Genomic DNA, 21,719 nt, shown 5'->3' with positions numbered 1-21,719 from the left:
TGGTGTGGACCCGCTGTGCCACTTACCAGCATGTTTTTGGCCCAAAATGGAAGGGGAGTGCCCTCCTGATTTTTACCCTTTATCTCGGCAGGACTTCAGCTGCAGAGGAGATGCCAGGTTGCTACTGCAAGAGTTCTCCCGGTTAAGTGTCAGCTGGTCAGGCAGTCCAGGACACCCGGGGCCATGCACCAGGGATACAGGTGGGGCAAGCTGAAGCTAGAGCTGGTATTAGCATAGCAACAGAGTCTGATGAAGCAGAACAGACTTGGTGTTATAGCTGAGCTGGAGCTGTTAGAACAGCAGGTTCATGGGTACAGATACAATATTACTTTGGTCTAATTACCTTATAGGACTTCATATAGTTGCTTATTTTTCTCATTGACTGGTTTGCACCTTAAAGGGGTACTCCGGTGGAAAACATTTTTTTTTTTTTAATCAACTGGTGCCAGAAAGTTAAACCGGTTCGTAAATTACTTCTATTAAAAAATCTTTACCCTTCTAGTACTTTTAAGCAGCTGTATGCTACAGAGGAAATTATTGTCTTTTTTAATTTCTTTTTTGTCTTATCTACAGTGCTCTCTGCTAACACCTGATGCCCGTATCAGGAACTGTCCAGAGCAGCATAGGGTTGCTATGGGGATTTTCTCCTGCTCTGGACAGTTCCTGATACAGGCATCAGGTGTCAGCAGAGAGCACTGTGGACAAAACAAACAATTCATTCAAAAATAAAAGAATTTCCTCTGTAGCATACAACTGCTAAAAAGTCCTGGAATGGTAAAGATTTTTTAATAGAAGTAATTTACAAATCTGTTTAAAGAGGCACTGTCATTGTTAAAAACTTTTCATATATTGCAGGACTCATTATAATATGACATTTCACAATATACACCTGTTAATTTTTTTTTTTTAATTTTCTCCTGAAATGCAAGCTCAAAATAGCCACCACTAGGGGTCGCCTGTCTTTTAGCCAGACAGACTAGTCTAGATTTTACAGCATACTGGATACCGGCCGTAAAGCATACCGGTATCCAGTATAGGAGATTTCTATTGTGTATGCAAAACTACAGATAAAGAATGTGTGGACATGCTGGGAGCTGTAGTTTTAAAACAGCTGGAGGCAACATTGCTCTAACACAGTTATTTACACACATTGCAGCTTAAGTTGTTACTAAACTACAACTCCCAGCATGCTGAAATAGTCAAAGCTTTCTCGGACTCCTGAATGACAAAGAAGTTGATCAGACATTCAGGAATCTGTGAAAGATGAATGACACACATAGTGACAGCTATGCTGCTTAGCATCCAGCTTTACTAGGAGAAGATAAAACAGATAGAACATGTATTCATAAAAATGCTGTACTTTTATCTAAAAAATCCTTGCACTAATTTTATAAAGATCTATTCTTATATTTATACATTTTATCCTGTTATGAATTCACCATAATGTCTTCTGATTACTGCAGGCAAGCTCCAAGTATCTTCCTCTGACACATGACACAGCATAAAATCAGAGAGGAAAGGGTTACAGAGTAGAGAGTACTGATTGGCTGACTGCACAGGCTTGCTCCTGTGAGGGAGACAGACTGACACGCCCCCTCCAGCCTGCACAATGAAAAAGTAACTCACCAGCAGATAAATGCTTATATCTCTGGATATATAGGTCCGAGACACATAAAAATTATATGCACATGATCAGGATTGGGTCCTGAGCAACATATCACTTTTTTTTCTTTTTTTTGCACTATGACAGGTACGCTTTAACTTTCTGGCACCAGTTGATTTAAAAAAAAAAGTTTTCCACCGGAGTACCCCTTTAGATCAGCAAGAAGACACTTAGGTTTGCGGCTTTTGGCCCTTCTATACATTAAAAGTTACGTTTTAATTGTTATACGTCTCCACAAGTACGTTTCCTGATTATGTATCTGAGTCCAGTATTCAGGGATATCATAGACACCGTACCGTATTTGCGGCAAATTTTAAGCACTGAATCTCCACGCAGAAAATCCACAGCATTTCTATTAGCAGCATATAAATAGTTAAACACAGCATCAAATTCACAGCAGCAAACTTGCAGCGGATACAGTATGTGTAAACGTGTCCTTAAATCCACAACCAAAAAAATTAAAAATCTGAAACAATTCTGCACCAAAATCTGCACAATTCATTAAATTGTGGATTTCGGTTTGGAAATACTTTGCCCTTAGACTTTGTTCGGAGCAGGAGAGGTTTGCTATGGGGATTTGCTCCTACTCTGGACTGTTCCTAATATGAACAGAGATGTCAGCAGAGAGCACTGTGGTCAGACAGAAAGGAAATTCTAAAAGAAAAGAACTTCCTGTGGAGCAAATAGAAGCTGATAAGTACTAGAAGGATTAAGATTTTTAAATAAAAGTACATTTATAAATCTGTTTAACTTTCTGTCACTAGTTGATTAAAAAAATTTTTTTTCCAGGGGAGTACCCCTTTAAATCAGCAAGAAGACACTTGATTTAGGTTTGTGGTTTTTGGCCCTTATATACATTAAAAGCAAAGTTTTAATTGTTATACGTCTCCACAAGTACGTTTCCTGATTACGTATCTCAGTCCAGTTTATATTTTCTGGTTCATTTCAGCTGTGGATCTCGGTTTGGACATACTTTGGATTTTCCTGCCCTTAGACCTTGTTCACACAGCGGAATTTCAGAGTGTAATTTTTCTACCCTATTTTAATTTAATATTTGTATTTTTATATTGATTTTACACTAACATAATTTATTTATGTAAAAAAAAAAAATCAGTGCAGTGCAGAGATCTGGTTTGGTGTCTCCAAAATAGGGTTTTCCAAACTGTGTGCCTCCAGCTGTTGCAAAACTACAACTCCCAGCATGCCCGGACAGCCTTTGGCTGTCCGGGCATACTGGGAGTTGTTGTTTTGCAACAGCTGGAGGCACACTGTTTGGAAAACCCTATTCGGCTGTCTGGGCATGCTGGGAGTTGTATTTTTGCAACAGCTGGAGGCACACTGTTTGCAAAACCCTATTTTGGAGACACCAAACCAGATCTCTGCACTGCACTGACTTTTTTTTTTCCTTAAATAAATTATCAGGTCAATATGCAGCATTTTTGACTTCTCAAATATCCATTTGACACAAACACTCCTATTCAACACTGATAGAGGGGATTATATGGACACCATAGCTGTGAGTGTGATGCCCTGGGCGCTTTGCACCATAATTGCACAACAATTTTGAACACGGACCAGCTTCCTTCCCCCCCCCCCCCCCCCATAGCTAGGCCCGCAAAAGACATTCGAGAGAGTCAGAAAAGAAGAGAAGCGGATGACTTGCATTCCCTATTTGTCAATGTAACTGCTTTCAGATCTCAGACAGTTGGCTGGACTTGAATGGTATGGTCTCCTTAAATAACCCAAAATGCAAACTTGGAGAGCAAAAATAAAAAAAAATAAAAAAGCTACATTTTATTGCTGAAACAAAACCAATTCAATGTGTTCAATTGCAAAAGTATTAATCGTAACAGGATCTGGTGAAAACCTGTTGCAGAGTTAAAGGGGTACTCCGGTGGAAAACGTATTTATTTTTATTATTTTTTTAAATGAACTGGTGCCAGAAAGACTTCTATAAAAAATCTTTACCCTTCCAGTACTTTTTAGCAGCTGTATGTTACAGAGGAAATTCTTTTCTTTTTGGAATTTTTTTTTTTTGTCTTGTCCACAGTGCTCTCTGTTGACACCTCTGTCCGTGTCAGAAACTGTCCAGAGCAGCATAGGTTTGCTATGGGGATTTTCTCCTGCTCTGGACAGTTCCTGATACGGGCATCAGGTGTCAGCAGAGAGCACTGTGGACAAGACAAAAAAGAATTTCAAAAAGAAAAGAATAGCATACAGCTGCTAAGTACTGGAAGGGTAAAGATTTTTTTAATAGAAGTCATTTACAAATCTGTTTAACTTTCTGGCACCAGTTGATTTAAAAATAAAATATATAAAAAATTTCACCAGAGTACCCCTTTAAAGGGGTACTTCGCCCCTGGCATCTTATCCCCTATCCAAAGGATAGGGGATAAGATGTTAGATCGCCGCAGTCAAGCTGCTGGGGACCCAGGGGATCGCCGCTGCGGCACCCCGCCATCATTACTGCACAGAGCGAGTTCACTCTGTGCGTAATGACGGGCGATACAGGGGCCGGAGCAGCGGCCCGTCCCCTTAATGCAAGTCTATGGCAGGGGGCGTGACGACCGCCACGCCCCCTCCCATAGACTTGTATTGACGGGGGCATGCCGTGACATCACGAGGGGCGGAGCCGTGACGTAACGATGCTCCGCCCCCTGTATTGCCCGTCACTACGCACAGAGCGATCTCGCTCTGCGCAGTAATGATAGCGGGGTGCTGCAGCAGCGATCCCCGGGGGCCCCAGCAGCGGGACCCCGGCGATCTGACATCTTATCCCCTATCCTTTGGATAGGGGATAAGATGTCTAGGGGCGGAGTACCCCTTTAAGCATTTGTCAATTCTGATAGAATCCTGTTTTTTTTTCCGCTTCTAGAATCCCATCTGGCCATTGAGAAACACAGCTAAAGATAAGGATATCTACCATTCTGAAAGAATAATGAAGTGTTTACATCTACTAAGGCCTCTATTGCATTGTTGTTGGGCTCCGCCATAAGGAGCTATGTTGGCCATTCCGTAAAAATGACAGGAGTTTAACGGAGAAAAAAATAGTGCATGCACTATTTTTTTTTCTCCGGTAAGCTACCGGATCCCTGACGGACCCTATTCAAGTCAATAGGATCTGTTGGTACCCGGTGGAGTCAGTTGCGCTCAGACCAGTTTTGGGGGACGTACGGCAAAATAAAAGAGCCCAGAATGCAACGGAGTGCGGTGTGCCAGCACCAAAGGTTGTCCTGTGGGCTGCGGATCTCCTCGGACATGCCTGCTGCACATGTGCTGGGCCCATTGAGATCAGTTATGCATAATATGTTCAAGCGCTTTATTATGTTTACCATATTCACTGTAAAATATGTTGCATGTGTTGTACCTTGAAGAGCAAGAGGAGCAGTGCAGACCATGTGACCCTGTCTGCCCAATGGGAACCCCTAAATTGGTCATGATATAGTGTTAGGGGAGGGGGAGGAGTTGCCTCAGTTTAGTTCAGAATTCAGTTTAGTCTGAGCTACAGTGTGGAGAGGAGGTGAAGTCGTGTGTGGAGAAATTCTCAGGGAAGCCTAAGAAAATCTCTTCTCATGTCAGCCCCATTATTCTGCAAGAGTTCCCCCCATGCAGCGGAAAGTCAAGCCCTGGCGGTGAAGGTAATTGTACCTTGTCAGAACACTAGCCAGAGTGGGAAATCTACAGCCTCTAATCTTAAATCAGTATTAATCAAATGGGTGAAAAGCACCATAAGTCCCAGCAAGGCAACAGGGCTCCCAAAGGGTTACACTGCATCCCTTCCACTCTGCTCCATACTGTGTGTGTGTGTGTGTGATACCATCGGCACCCTGCTCAGTAAAAGACAGTTACCCCTAACCTGACATCAGTGTGCTTCTCACCCCCAGTGTCTGGCCCAGGAGGAGCCCTGGCATCACGAAGTGATTAGGAATCACTTGCACCCCTGTGTCACCACAGGAGCACAACGGCAATGTGAACTTGGCCTAATCTTGGAATGTGTCATCCATTGCATTCTACTCTCGCTATGACTTACTGATCTGAATACGGGCTTCTTGAAGATGAGATATTTCCCTTGTCTCTCCTTATTTGCCATTTTAACCTGGGAATTATTCTCCCTCCCCTGTTCACTGTGTTGCCATTTATTTCTTATTAAAAATATTTAAAAGGGTTATCCAGGAATAGAAAAACTGAGCTAATTTCTTTCAAAATTAGCTCCACATCTATCCCCAGGTTCTGTGTGGTATTACAACTTTGCTCCATTCACCTCAATGGAACTGAGCTGCAGAACCACACCCAACCTGGGAGTGTTTTGAAAAAAAAAGAGATTAGCTCTTTTTGTCTATTCCTAGATAACCCCTTATTGACATTGCCATTGTGCTCCGGTAAAAGGAGTCCTGACGGCCAGCCCATTGGAATAATGATAGTTTAGCAGAGAAAAAAATACTGTATGTCCTATTTTTTCTCCGCTCAGCTCCGTTAAAATACCAGACACCCGTTGGACCCCTTTCAAGTTAATGGGATCGGTCAGGACCAGGTGGTGTCGGTTATGCTCTGATCCGTTCTGGATCTGTTCAGCACAAAAAATTACAAAGGGCCAAATGGACCTGGAAAAGGGTCAGAGCACAACCGAAGTGCGAACTTAGCCTTAGACTTCCTGTTTGTCTGTGGTGATAAGCCAATAGCTGAAGCTTAGAACTCTACTTCCCCCTCACTGTAGAATAACTGTTACGCCTAGCGCTCCGGGTCCCCGCTCCTCCCCGGAGCGCTCACGGCGTCTTTCTCCCTGCAGCTCCCCGGTCAGTCCCGCTGACCGGGAGCGCTGCACTGTCATGGCCGTTGGGGATGCGATTCGCACAGCGGGACGCGCCCGCTCGCGAGTCGCATCCCAGGTCACTTACCCGTTCCCGTCCCCTGCTGTCATGTGCTGGCGCGCGCGGCTCCGCTCTCTAGGGCGCGCGCGCGCCAGCTCCCTGAGACTTAAAGGGCCAGTGCACCAATGATTGGTGCCTGGCCCAATTAGCTTAATTGGCTTCCACCTGGTCCCTGACTATATCTGACCTCCTCCCATGCACTCCCTTGCCGGATCTTGTTGCCCTTGTGCCTAGTGAAAGCGTTTTGTGTGTCTAAAGCCTGTGTACCAGAACTTCTGCTATCCACCCTGACTACGAACCTTGCCGCCTGCCCCCGACCTTCTGCTACGTCCGACCTTGCTTCTGTCTACTCCCTTGTACCTCGCCTATCATCAGCAGTCAGAGAGGTGAGCCGTTGCTAGTGGATACGACCTGGTCACTACCGCCGCAGCAAGACCATCCCGCTTTGCGGCGGGCTCTGGTGAAAACCAGTAGTGACTTAGAACCGGTCCACTAGCGCGGTCCTCGCCAATCCCTCTCTGGCGCAGAGGATCCACTACCTGCCAGCCGGCATCGTGACAGTAGATCCGGCCATGGATCCCGCTGAGGTCCCTCTGCCTTATATCTCTGATATCACCACGGTGGTCGCCCAGCAATCCCGACAGATCGCCCATCTAACCCACCAGCTGTCGGAAATGTCCACCATTGTGCACCAACTTCAGTCGCAACTTCAGCAGCAATCATCTCCTCCGCCAGCTCCTGCACCCCTTCCGCAGCGAGTGGCCACTCCTAGCCTCCGCCTGTCCTTGCCGGACAAATTTAATGGGGACTCTAAGTTTTGCCTGGAATAATGAGGCCCTCTGCGCGACCTTTAAAAAAGGCCTATCCAGCAACATTAAAGATGTTCTGGCCGCACGAGAAACTCCTGCTAACCTGCATGAACTCATTCATCTAGCCACTCGCATTGACATGCGTTTTTCTGAGAGACATCAAGAGCTCCGCCAGGAAAAAGACTTAGATCTCTGGACACCTCTCCCACAGTCTCCACTGCAATCTGCGCCTAGGCCTCCCGCCGAGGAAGCCATGCAAGTGGATCGGTCTCGCCTGACCCTGGAAGAGAGGAATCGCCGTAAGGAAGAGAATCTTTGTCTGTACTGTGCCAGTACCGAACATTTTTTGGTGGATTGCCCTATCCGTCCTCCACGTCTGGGAAACGCACGCTCGCACCCAGCTCTCGTGGGTGTGGCGTCTCTTGATGCTAAGTCGGCTTCTCCACGTCTCACGGTGCCTGTACGGATTTCTACTTCAGCCAGCTCTTCCTCTCAGCCGTGGCCTGCCTGGACTCTGGTGCCTCTGGGAATTTTATTCGGGAGTCCTTGGTGAATAAATTCCGCATTCCGGTGACCCGTCTTGTCAAGCCACTCCACATTTCCGCGGTCAACGGAGCCAGGTTGGATTGCACCGTGCGTTACCGCACGGAGCCCCTCCTAATGTGCATCGGACCTCATCACGAGAAAATTGAATTTTTGGTCCTTCCCAATTGCACTTCCGAAATTCTCCTTGGACTACCCTGGCTTCTACACCATTCCCCAACCCTGGACTGGTCCACTGGGGAGATCAAGAGTTGGGGTCCCTCTTGTTCCAAGGACTGCCTTAAACCGGTTCCCAGTACTCCCTGCCGTGACCCTGTGGTTCCTCCTGTATCCGGTCCCCCTAAGGTCGTTAGGGACTCTGCCTGCCACAGAAAATGCCTCTCCCCCCCTCCCAGTCCCTTCAGGCAAGCCTCTGTGCCCCCTCATGGCTCCCGTCCTTGTGTCTCCCTGCCCCGTGCCAAGCTTCTCCCTCTGCCCTCCCTCCCCATTCCTACTCCTGCTGTACTGCCTGCCATTGAGGAAACCATCCATTCCTTCCCGGTGTCCTCATCCCAGGGGAGGCAGTCACCGGACAAAAAAAAGGGGAGACCTAAGGGGGGGGGTACTGTTACGCCTAGCGCTCCGGGTCCCCGCTCCTCCCCGGAGCGCTCACGGCGTCTTTCTCCCTGCAGCTCCCCGGTCAGTCCCGCTGACCGGGAGCGCTGCACTGTCATGGCCGTTGGGGATGCGATTCGCACAGCGGGACGCGCCCGCTCGCGAGTCGCATCCCAGGTCACTTACCCGTTCCCGTCCCCTGCTGTCATGTGCTGGCGCGCGCGGCTCCGCTCTCTAGGGCGCGCGCGCGCCAGCTCCCTGAGACTTAAAGGGCCAGTGCACCAATGATTGGTGCCTGGCCCAATTAGCTTAATTGGCTTCCACCTGGTCCCTGACTATATCTGACCTCCTCCCATGCACTCCCTTGCCGGATCTTGTTGCCCTTGTGCCTAGTGAAAGCGTTTTGTGTGTCTAAAGCCTGTGTACCAGAACTTCTGCTATCCACCCTGACTACGAACCTTGCCGCCTGCCCCCGACCTTCTGCTATGTCCGACCTTGCTTCTGTCTACTCCCTTGTACCTCGCCTATCATCAGCAGTCAGAGAGGTGAGCCGTTGCTAGTGGATACGACCTGGTCACTACCGCCGCAGCAAGACCATCCCGCTTTGCGGCGGGCTCTGGTGAAAACCAGTAGTGACTTAGAACCGGTCCACTAGCGCGGTCCTCGCCAATCCCTCTCTGGCGCAGAGGATCCACTACCTGCCAGCCGGCATCATGACAATAACATATTTAATGGTCACAGAACATGCCCAGAAAGGTTTCCCAATTATGTAAATGGGTCAGTTCATATCTATTTTTATGTCTATGGGGCTTGTTGTAAAGCATATATCTAAATATTGTTTAAAACAGCTCATGCAAGATGGTTGCTCGAATAATAATATACAAAAAAATGAAATCATAAATATTTTTTATTACAGTCAGAAAATAGAAAGATTAGAAAAAAAAAGTTTCTGTATCTGACTGTAATAAATAAAAAAAAATTGAGGCAATACATTCTTTTTTAAGGGAACCTGTCATTAGTGTAGACCCCCTGTAGCCTGTTATAAATCCAAAGCTGAAGTTCCCTACCATGTTTTCCTGGCTCGATGCTTGTAAAATAGAGGGAAAAAACCTTTATAAATCTCTAGCGCCATATGACGGGTTCTTATTTAAGAGGTACAAACATGTCTTATGCCTCAGCAAAGGCCCTATTACCCAAGTTATTGCAGTAAACAATTTATCATGGTGGAATCCAATTGCCTGATCCTTGCCCTCCGCTATCCTCTTTTCTGCCATCAGGGATAAAGTCCGGAGGCCTCCATACACCGAAACATAAAGTTAGGAGGCCAACCAGTCCCACCAAAACACAAACCTAATGTGTATGGGTGGTGTCAGTCACATTGCTGTCATGCTGGGGCTTTGCTAGTCAGTTGTTACTGGACTGTGACGTGATAGGACACTCGATCTCACAGGACAGGATCACAAGTTGATAAAGAACATCCAGTATTTAGTAAATTCCATATTACCTCTGGAAGCATCCCACCCCATTAGATTCACACTTCATCATTCAAAAGTCTGATGGAAAAATCTAGGTTTGAAGGCTGCAAACGGGAATAATTTTGCTCACATACATTGTGTTACATGAGGCTTAGTGGTGGAGGTAATGGTCTGGGGACTTTTTTTGTCATGGTGGAATCTGGACCTTTTGGTGTACAAGAACTTATTTAACCTTCACAGTGCCCTGACCTCAACCTCATTAATCTCCTTTGGGAAAAAGTGGAATGCCAAATGTAAGCTAGACCTTATCTCCTAACATCAGGCCTTGATCTTTTTGAAGCCCATGGGGAACCACATGCATATTAAAGAACTGTCTGCTTTTAACCCATTTTTGTTAGAAGCTTCCTGAAAGTAGAATGCCCCGCTCCTGGGACCAAGGGTGGTTAACAATAATCTGCAAGGAAAGCTGGCGGCAAGTGTTCAATCCCCCTGGCGGGTCATCATAAGGGAAATGTCACATTACATTGTGCTCATTACAATCAATGGCCCACTTATGTAATGTATGGATATGCCAATCTTCGTGAGACAGAGAGAAAGAGATGCTGTTTTTCCAAGGATTTAAGGTAGGTAGTATTGGAAGGCCTGATCTATCGTATAAACTAGTGTTGATCTTGTTGATCGGCGCTCACTTATGTAGCCTCTCACATGTCTTGAGCGTTGGGAGGGCTGCACAAATGATCTCTGGATTGTTCATGCGTCCCTTTGCGTCAATAAGCCGCTGGTCGCACATCTTCTATTACTATGGGAGATGAGCGATCTGCAGTCGATGACTTTTTGGCAGATCAAAACGACTCGATCAATTGATCAACGAGACATTGTGGGCTGATCGACTGATGTTTGGACAGGAGTTTCACCCATCCCTGTTCATTTGGCCATAGGCTGGTGGTGGAATCGGGTAAGTGGCAGACTTTAGTCCAATAGATATATATAGTTTTTTTTTTTTGTTTTTTTTTTTTACAGCCTAGAACTTCCCTTTATATAGGACCCTTGACAACCTCTTTACTTGTTCATTTAAAAACTTGTATTCCCCATGTAATGTCAGTTCTGAAGCATCTTTTCTTATAGCTTTGTATTGTGTCGTTCCTCTGTAATTCTGTCTAGAAATGTATGACTAAAGTGCCAACTGGGTGGGGACACGTCGCTTCACTTTCCAATCAATGCTATAACTGCCAGGGACATGCCCCCAGCTGGTAACACCCAGTAGGCTATTTATTCATAAATTTTTTGTAAGAATAACAGAGGAACGGCACAACACATCACTATAAGAAAAGATGTTCCAGGATTGTTATTTCATAAGAGACATGAGTATTTACTTAGACAGGTCAGGAGAAGCTAGAGATCCTATTTAAGACAAAAACATTGTTTTCCAACCAGTTTGCCTCTAGGTGTTGCAAAACTACAATTTCCAGCATGCCTGGACAGCCAAGGGCTGTCCCAAACTGGTTGGGAAACACTGATATAGATGGATATTATCATGATATAAACCAGGGCTCTACAAATTCCAGGCGCCAGGGTGGAATTTCTTCCTGGCACCTGGTTGTTTGTCCGTCCTGTGACCTGTGTGCATGCAGCTGCCCGAGAACCATGATGACCTTGCCGCTTTCAACATGGATGACTCTGCCCATCCTTTAATTCTTTTCTTGGGATTCAGCCTAACAGCAGGTATCGTACGTTGCGTGCATCATCCAATAAAAAGGCTCAGGCTCAGTCGTTCATTGGCTGTTCACTGAATGAGGGTCAGAGTGAGCGGCAAAGACTGGAAGCAAGGGGGGGGAGGGTCAGAATGGTGCGGAGGCAGCCGCTATTTCCATGGTATGGCCAGGTGAGCTGGTGGGCTTGGTACTGGAGCCTTTCCTGTTGTCAGAATGACTGGCCCTATCTCACTGAGTCGCAGCATACTACTGCAGGGTAATCCCCTTTCCGACCCATGACGCACATGCGTCATACCCAGCAGGTACCAGCTGCTATATGCAGTTGAGATCTGCCAGTAATGACAGACATTTCCAGGAATGTCCGTCATTTTACTGTTTAAATGCCGCAATTGCATTTACACAGGTATGGTGCTTATAGCTGGCGGTCGCAGGGGGGATGTTCAGTTCTTAGGCCAGCCCAAGGTCAGTACTAGGCCTCTGTGCAGGGTGGGAGTCAGCAATTGATGCAAATGCCTGTCTAAGGTAGGCTGTAGCAATAGACTGACAATCTCATAGATCATTGACCTATTTGAACAATTACATACTTGATTATAAAAGGATTAAAAAAATAAATACTGTATATATATATTTCAACACCCTAATAAAAATTTAAATCACCCTCTTTTCCAAATAATAATAATTAAGAAAAAAAATCTAAAAAAAAAATAGTTTAAAAAAAATCCTTGCTCCTAAAATTTTAGCTGGCTCCTAGATCCAAAACAAATTTGTCAAGCCCTGATATATACTATATTTTATTTCTATAGTTTTGATGCAGTCATCTGGATTCTTTCAGTTGTTGGTTTACTATGTACTCCATGGTTTACTATGTTCAGTCACATTGAGTTTTTGCACGGTCCAGCCAAAAATGCTATTATTTTTAGTTTTTTTTGTTTCAGTCACTACTTTATCTACTTGTGAAGACATTTACATCAAACGCATTGAACCAAGGTTGAGGTCAAGGATGATTCAAGGCTTTTGGGCACGTTTACAACCATTCCCAAAAATATAAAAACCGAGTAGTTAAAATTACAGTAAAGATGCACACTTAATCACACACCAAATATACACACACGGCCTGCTTGGCTTCCGGGTGCGAGTTATAATAAAACATAGTGTACTATACTAAGCCAAAATTATATCTAGACTACACATAAAAGACAGGGCGGAAACAAATATTTTATATTTAGGATCTGAAAGGCACTCTGGGAGCCAGTAAATGGGTGTATCCATTGAAAAGGTCTAAAAACGAGGAAGAAAAGATTAAGAAGGAATTGTGCAAGTATATATAATCCCCCCACCCACCCACCAAAGTACTGAGGAGGCCACAGGTTAAATTCGGTCAAATTGGTCCCAAATTGCAGATTATATATATGGCAACATATCTAAAATTAGATTGCAAACTCTAAAGAGGCCCAGTGTTTGTTTATGATGCAACTGAACATACAGCGATCCCTCAACTTACAATGGCCTCAACATACAATATTTCCAACATACAATGGTCTTTTCTGGACCATTGTAGCTTAAAACCAGACTCAACATACAATGCTACAGTGAGTCCAGATCTACGAAACATGTCTATGGCTGGAAGAACTAACCAATCACGGGTAAAACCCCTGTGTTACTGAGGTGCATGCACTGACTGTCTGTCTGGTAGCTCCTCCCTATAGTACAAGGAGAAGAGCAGCGGTAAGGGGCCCGCCGGGGTTTTCCTCAGATCTGCGGCACTATTCACACAGGCCTTTACTCCTCTGCTTATTACAGCTTGCGCTCTGCCTCCTCTTCACAGGCCCCATTGCTGGCAGCCCCTCCCCCCTTCCTCTCTCCTCTGTTAGTACAGGCAGACTCGGATTATCTGGTAGCTGTCTCTGTCGCCACCCCCACCCCCAACCAATCCCTACACCCTCACTCCTTCCTCACCAAACAGGAGTGCAGGGGAAAGAAGAGAGTCTCTCAGACTCACCATGCGGTGCCTGACGCCTCCATGAGGCTGTTGCTCCAGGTGGGTTAGCTGCTCCTTTGGACGCCAGGTTGGGGCGGCTCCATGTTACTTTTTTAGGACACTGTGTGTACTGTACAGGACCTTGAAGAAGCTCCTGTCCTCTACATAGACAGTGATTACAGCTCCCAGCAGATCTTTATTACTTCTATATTTAAAGTGTACCTATCGTCAACAAAAACTTTTTAGATAATGTAGATAATACCATTATATGTATATTTGTAATATACATTGGTTAAAAAATATGCATATTTTTGGCCCTGCAGCTATTGCCTGTGTGTCTCTATTAGGAGTCCAAATACAGGATGTGCGGGTGGACAAGCAGGGCTCTGTACACTGAGGACAAGCAGGACAATGTGCACCGAGGCTCTATAACATGCTCCTGGCTCATACATGAGGATTGACAAGCCAGGAGTCTGCACAGAGCCCTGCTTGTCCTACCCTCACTTCCTGTATTTGGTCTCCTCATAGAGACACACAGGCAATAGCTGCAGGAACAGCATTTTTTCACCTAAAAATATACACAGTTTTTAAACAATGAATATTACAAATTACATATAATGGTATTATCTACATTATATAAAAACATTTTTTTTTGACGACAGGTACTCTTTAAGGATTTGCTTTATCTGTATTAGTCATCTACTTATGTTTCTTTAATCCTTACTTGTCCTATTTTTGGATGACATTTTGGGACTTCAAAACCATTTACCAGGTTTCCATTGAGTTCTGGTCTCAACATACAATGGCCATCCTGGAACCAACTAATATCGTTTATGAGGGACTACTGTATATGTGTACTTGATCGGTGAAAATAAGGTTGGGCCCTCAGGAGACTTTAATCTGGTGGCTCAAAGAAACTCAAGTCTCATTAATGCTGTATCCAGGGTTGTATTTACAGCTTGTGCTGCCTTATTTATTGGGATGGAATACACCCCTTAGTGAAATTAATCATTAATCCATCCATATGGATTCAACCAAAGATGGATTTTCTTCTCCGGGTCACAGCATAACGACAGCAGCTACATCAAAGTATTTATTATTTTGCTCACTAAAGTGCTGCCAACCCTCATTATTGCCGCCCTAGGCACAGGCCCACAGGTGCCTAATGGTAAATATAGCCATGCCTAAGTCAGTACAAACACTCAAAATGTGTCCAGAGGAATAAAGAAATTGCAAGAAGGGGAGATAAACCTAAAATTTACCTGTTATTAGCAAAAATATTTTAGATAAAAACGTTATGTTTATTTGTGATATACATTGGTTAAAAAATTTATATATTTTTTGTCCCTGCAGCTATTGCCTGTGTGTCTCTTTGAGGAGACCAAGTACAGGAAGTGAGGGTGGACAAGCAGGGCTCTGTACAGTGAGGACAAGCGGGGCTCTGTACACTGAGGACAAGCGGGGCTCTGTACACTGAGGACAAGCGGGGCTCTGCACACTGAGGACAAGCGGGGCTCTGCACACTGAGGACAAGCGGGGCTCTGCACACTGAGGACAAGCAGGGCTCTGCACACTGAGGACAAGCAGGGCTCTGCACACTGAGGACAAGCAGGGCTCTGCACACTGAGGACAAGCAGGGCTCTGCACACCGAGGACAAGCAGGGTTCTGCACACCGAGGACAAGCAGGGTTCTGCACACCGAGGACAAGCAGGGCTCTGCACACCGAGGACAAGCAGGGCTCTGTACACCGAGGACAAGCAGGGCTCTGTACACCGAGGACAAGCAGGGCTCTGTACACTGAGGACAAGCAGGGCTCTGTACATGGAGGACAAGCAGGGCTCTGTACATGGAGGACAAGAAGTGCTCTGTACACTGAGGACAAGCAGGGCTCTGTACAGTGATTACAAGCAGGGCTCTGCACACTGAGGACAAGCAGGGTTCTGCACACTGAGGACAAGAAGTGCTCTGTACACTGAGGACAAGCAGCGCTCTGTACACTGAGGACAAGCGGGGCTCTGTACACTGAGGACAAGCGGGGTTCTGTACACTGAGGACAAGCGGGGCTGTGTGCACTGAGGCTCTGTGACATGCCTCTGGCACACATAGCAGGATGATTGACAAGCCAGGAGCCTGTGAGGAGCCCTGCTTGTCCTGCCCTCACTTCCTGTATTTGGTCTCCTCACAGAAACACATGGGCAATAACTGAAGGGACAATATTTTTACCCAGAAATATACACATTTTTTAACCAATGTATATTACAAATATACATATAATTATATTATCTACATTATATAACAAGTTTTCCTAATGACAGGTACATTTTAACAATGCACCAATGCACCCATCATAACATGCTACTTTTACAAAATCTGTGTATAAACCCCAATTGATAGAAAAGTTTATATGCAAAATAATTTATTATAAATAACTGCTTTATAGTATTTTACAGACTCCTTCCACATTAAACTTTAACCCAATATATTAGTGTTGGTGAAATAGCAGTCAGATTCTTTTAATGGGGCTTTCCCAAACTGATAACATATCTTTCAAATATATTATCAATATTATATTGGCGGGGGCCTGGATCCCAGCACCCTTGAGAACCACAGCCTCTTCAACTGCAGTGTTGTCCCGCTCACTTGACAATGGCCCCTTCAAACAATCAGCAGGGGTGCCAGGAGTCAGATTTCCATTGATCTAATATTAATGACCGGTTACCAATTTTGAAAAGCTGAAAAAGACCACGTCCAACTCATAAATGATCATCTGTCAATTATCTGATCATTTCTTGTGTTTGGGATTTTACCCCGTGCCAAAATTACATGATTTGGTGTGGATTTTCTGGTGGATTTTGCTGCAGATTCAGGGTCAGACTTGCAAAAAATTATCCTCACCCATTGGCTATACCCTTTCTGCTGCTGTCCAAGGACCATGGCCAATACTACATATCTACCAGATCGGTGCCAATCTTGAAGGAAGGTGGCTTGAGTTGAGAGACTCACCTAAACCAAACCCGAATCTTATAAATTGGCCGTCGATTTATTTTGTCTCATAAAAGTAATTTCTCTCTCCAAGTGTGCTGAAGTTTGGAATGAGACTCTTTACTGTCACATTCAAGACTTCTCCAAGAAATCGGAACACTCGCAAGGTAGAAAAAAAAAAAAAAGTTGATGGACGATTCATTTGATTCAGCTTTGGTGAATCTTACTGGAGCTTCGCTTAACTGTAGTGTTAACAAACAAAAGAATGAGGGGCCCTATTAAAGGGGAATTCCAGGATTTTTTTCTTTATTTGACTATGCTACAGGGGTCGTAAAGTTAGTGTAGTTCCTAATATAGTGTCTGTGTGTGATGGGGGTCTTACAATTCTTCTGTGATTATCGCCCCAATATTTATTTATAACAGTATACAAAATGACTCAGGTCTTGAGTTTTCCCAGGTTGCAGTGCGTCGAGACCTGACATCACTAGTCAGGTGATCAGAGGAAGCCTGTCCTGCTTCAATGGGTGGAGTGACCGCTGGGTGGGAGAGGGATAATTTTGCAACAGCTGTAGGCACCCAGGTTAGAAAACACTGGTCTTTTCAATGGAATGAAGCTCATGTGTGTTTCAATGGGTGGGGTGGCTGATGTGTGGGAGTGAGGAAACTGACCTCACACTTACATACCATGGAACTATGGGACTTGTAGTTTGAGAATGAAATCCAACAGGAAATATCCAGTTCACAAAAAGCTAACCACAGTGTTAAGGTAATCCCACAACATAGCCATGTCCAATTTATGTCCAAGACAAGCGCAGATCCTTCCTAAGCATGTCTATTACTGACTGGCAGGTACGTACTAAAATCACTTTATGGTCGAGAACCCCTTTTTCTATTTTTTATTGTGTGTTACTTTACAAATAAAACAAATTGCATTGTAAGCATTAATGGGAATAAAATATTGTATGTTCTTACAAATGAGATCCTGCTAAACAATCCCGTTATTTCTCTACAATTCCAGCATCATCTCTCTAAACCAGTGTTTCCCAACAAGAGTGCCTCCAGCTGTTGCAAAACTTTAACTATAGTTGTAGTTTTGCAATAGCTGGAGGCACCCTGGTTGGATAACACTGCCTGTACATTCCCATTGTTTCTCTACAGATGTTCCTGTATGATCTCTATGATCCAGGTCCACACAGATAGAACTTACAGCTTCCGTCAAGTCATACATTCCAACATTTAAAAGAAAACCTTCTCTACTAAAATATTTCTAAGACCTTCTTGTTAACCATGGATAAAAACTAAATGCGATCTATTATCAGGTTGTGAATGGAAAAAACAGATGTGAAACGTGATATGCCAGTTACTCACCCTTGGACCTCTTTTCCCTGGGGGACCTGGTAAACCGGGAGGACCTGGAGGACCCTGAAGACACAGAAAACACACAAGTATTTTACTGAAAGTCTAAGAATGACTAAGCTCCAGTGTCTGAGACTCTAAATCCCAAACTATCAATTATCAACACCTTCTAACCCTGCTGTAAGATCACAGGGCGGCCGGGCTTAAAGCTCCGACTTTCAGCTGAAAAGAATCCAAGCATTTAATGGCGCTCCCAACACACAGATTCTCATTGAGGCCAATGGAATGTCTGTTATTTCCATAAGGAAATGGTGGTCTTCCATTATTTACAATTTTTTTCCCCTGAAATAATAAATGGTCACAGTGTGAATGGTCCTCAAAGGCGAGAATTCTACCCTTGTGTATAGTGGCCTATCTCTCGCAGTAATACAGTGTCAACCAGGCGTTGTGCATTCTGTGTACAAGAAGTTTTCTGTATCCGTATAGCTAGTGGTTAACACCTGGTTCTGCGCCTTTTTTTTTTTTTTTTTTTACAAATCCTTTGAAATGTGACAGTCCATCCTTGATCCCCTCCGAGCCGTATTGAGATGGCTGCTTTGGCTTTAGGATCTGATTGACATTCGTTGTTCTCCAGACTTTGATGATGTAGATAGAACTCAACTTTTATGTAATTGCGTTTTATGACAGCCAAGAAGGTGTGTCTGGAATACGTCCTGAGGCCTGTTTAACACTCCTGCTGCCTTCCCCAGGGCACTCTGGGACCTGATTTTCCATTGTGCAAACTACTTCTCACTGATTCAGGCATATATTATGTATTTGTTTATATTTATATATATTTTTTTGTCTTCAAATTAACTGGAGACAGAAAGTTATACAGATGTTTAAATTGGCCACTAGCACATAAACCATATGATACATTGTCTCTTGACTTGAGGGGTACTCCGAAGGAAAAACATTTTTTTGCCAGAAGGAGGATCCTAGACTACTTAAAGGGGTACTCCGGTGAAAACCTTTTTTCTTTTAAATCAACTGGTGCCAGAAAGTTAAACATATTTGTAAATTACTTCTATCAAAAAAATCTTAATCCTTCCAGTACTTATTAGCTGCTGAATGCTACAGAGGAAATTCCTTTCTTTTTGGAACAGTGATGACATCACGAGCACAGTGCTCTCTGCTGACACCTCTGTCCATTTTAGCAACCGTGCATAGCAGATGTATGCTAAGGGCAGCATGGTGGCTTAGTGGTTAGCACTGCTGCCTTGCAGTGCTGAGGCCTTGGGTTCAAATCCCACTAAGGACAACAATAAATAAATAAATACTTAATATTATTATTATAATAACATCAGCAGAGAGCACCGTGCTTGTGATGTCATCAGAGAGCATTCCAAAAAGAAAATAATTTCCTCTGTAGTATTCAGCAGCTAATAAGTACAGGAAGGATTAAGATTTTTTAATAGAAGTAATTTACAAATCTGTTTAACTTTCCGAAGCCAGTTGATTTAAAAGAAAAAGGTTTTCACCGGAGTACCCCTTTAAAAGGAGTACTCCCCTGGTAAAAAATAAATAAATTTCAACTGGTGCTGGAAAGTTATACAGATTTGTAAATTACTTTTGTTTAAAAACCTTAATCCTTCCAGTACTAATCAGCTGCTGTATACTACAGAGGAAGTTGTGTAGTTCTTTCCAGTCTGAACACAGTGCTCTCTGCTGCCACTTCTGTCTGTGTCAGGAACTGTCCGGAACAAAAGCAAATCCCATAACAAACCACTCCTGCTCAGGACAGTTCCTGACACGGTCAGAGGTGGCAGCAAAGAGCACTGTGGTCAGACTGGAAAGAACTACATCAATTCCTCTGGAGCATACAGCAGCTGATAATTACTGGAAGGATTAAGATTTTTAAATAGAAGTAATTTACTAATTTGTTTAAAGGGGTACTCCGGTGAAAAACTTTTTTTTTTTTTTTTTTAAATCAACTGATGCCAGAAAAGGATAGGGGATAAGATGCCCAAAGGATAGGGGATAAGATGCCCAAAGGATAGGGGATAAGATGGCCAAAGGATAGGGGATAAGATGGCCAAAGGATAGGGGATAAGATGCCTGATCGCGGGGGTCCCGCCGCTGGGGACCCCCGTGATCTTCCCTGTGCTCGCTCCGGGTCTGATTACTGGCGATCAAGTGGACGGAGCATAGTGACGTCACGGCTCCGCCCTCGTGGTGACGTCATCCTCCGCCCCCTCAATGCAAGCCTATGGAGGGGCCGGAGTACCCCTTTAACTTTCCGGCACCAGTTGATTAAAAAAAAATATTATATTTTCACCGGAGTACCCTTTTTTGGTAGCAGTTGCTTTAAAAACATAAAATTTCCCCCCTCCGTAGTATCCCTTTATATCAGGGGACGATGTATCATATGATTTATGTGCTAGAGGCCATGAAATAGACAAAGTGTCCGAATAATGATAAATCACACACAGGGAAAACACAGTCTATTAGCAACATATGCATACCACAAGAAACTGAGCAAATTATAAATTCTCCCCAAATGGGTATGAAGAGAAAGGGCATATTCAAATGGTAAATAGAGCAGTGAAAAAATTAGCCTCAAAATCTGCACGGAATCCGCATCTGAAATTTGAAAGCTGATTTTGAAGTGGATTACATGCAGAAGAAATTAGCGGTGAATCTGAAAAATGAAACATTCTTCAGTTTAGGCTTTAAAAATCAACATTGTTGCTTTAAAAACATTGGCCAGATTTATTGATGTGATAAGAACCAATCACAGTTCAGCATTCACTTTACCAGAGTTATTTAAGATATGAAAGCTGAGCTGTGATTAGTTCTTATTGCGAAACCAGACAGTTTTGGTTATAGGCAGATCACAAAAATGTTGGAATTTTTCAGCGTGGCACAGAAAAGGTTTTTCCTATTAAAGTCAATGGGACATGGTTTACGTGCTAAAAAAAAAGGTGCTGATGATAAATAGGCAAAAATCCAGTGTCCAAATTAGTGTTTAATTTTACCTTCTTAATTAAAGGGATACTCCGCTGCTCAGTGTTTGGAAAAAACTTGTGATGTCATAGTCCTGCCCCCTCATGACATCACTCCCCGCCCCCTTAATGCAAGTCTATGGGAGGGGGCGTGGCGGCTGTCACGCCCCCTCCCATAGACTTGCATTGAGGGGGCGGATCGTGATGTCATGAGGGGGCGGGGTTATGGCGTCACAAGCTCCCAGCTCCAGCACAGTTTGTTCCAATTACTAAGCAGCCGAGTACCCCTTTAAGCCAAATTATACTGTTTATGACTGTAAAGGAAATCTGCCACCAGATTTTACCCTATAAAACTGATATGCCAATAAATAATCACTCTTTTAAAGGGGTACTCCGGTGTAAAACTTTGTTTTTTATTTTTTTAAATCTACTGGTGCCAGAAAGTTAAACAGATTTGTAAATTACTTCTATTAGAAAATCCTAATCCTTCTAGTACTTATTAGCTGCTGAATACTACAGAGGAAATTCTTTTCTTTTTGAACACAGAGCTCTCTGCTGACATCATGACCACAGTGCTCTCTGCTGACATCTCTGTCCATTTTAGGGACTGCCCAGAGCAGCATATGTTGGCTATGGGGATTTTCTCCTACTCTGGACAGTTCTTAAAATGGACAGAGATGTCAGCAGAGAGCACTGTGTTCCAAAAAAAAAAAAAAAAAAAAAAAAAAAAAAAAAAAAAAAAAAAGAAGAATTT

At 44.0% G+C, this 21,719-nt stretch overlaps 1 protein-coding gene across 2 annotated transcripts in view; it reads right to left on the bottom strand.

Moving 5' to 3' along the window:
• The window catches only part of COL24A1 (collagen type XXIV alpha 1 chain), a 294,542-nt gene that overhangs the window by 218,016 nt on the left and 54,807 nt on the right, over positions 1–21,719 (bottom strand). For both annotated transcript variants that reach the window (XR_008846625.1, XM_056532502.1), the window contains exon 4: positions 17,994–18,047. Coding sequence is in view for 1 of the 2 variants with exons in the window: in XM_056532502.1 (XP_056388477.1) it covers positions 17,994–18,047 (54 nt within the window). In the remaining variant the exon portion in view is untranslated. The remainder of the gene's footprint in view (positions 1–17,993; positions 18,048–21,719) is intronic.

This window comes from Hyla sarda, chromosome 7 (assembly GCF_029499605.1).
Source record: "Hyla sarda isolate aHylSar1 chromosome 7, aHylSar1.hap1, whole genome shotgun sequence".
Classification (NCBI taxonomy): domain Eukaryota; kingdom Metazoa; phylum Chordata; class Amphibia; order Anura; family Hylidae; genus Hyla; species Hyla sarda.
This window is presented reverse-complemented; position numbering and strand designations above follow the sequence as displayed.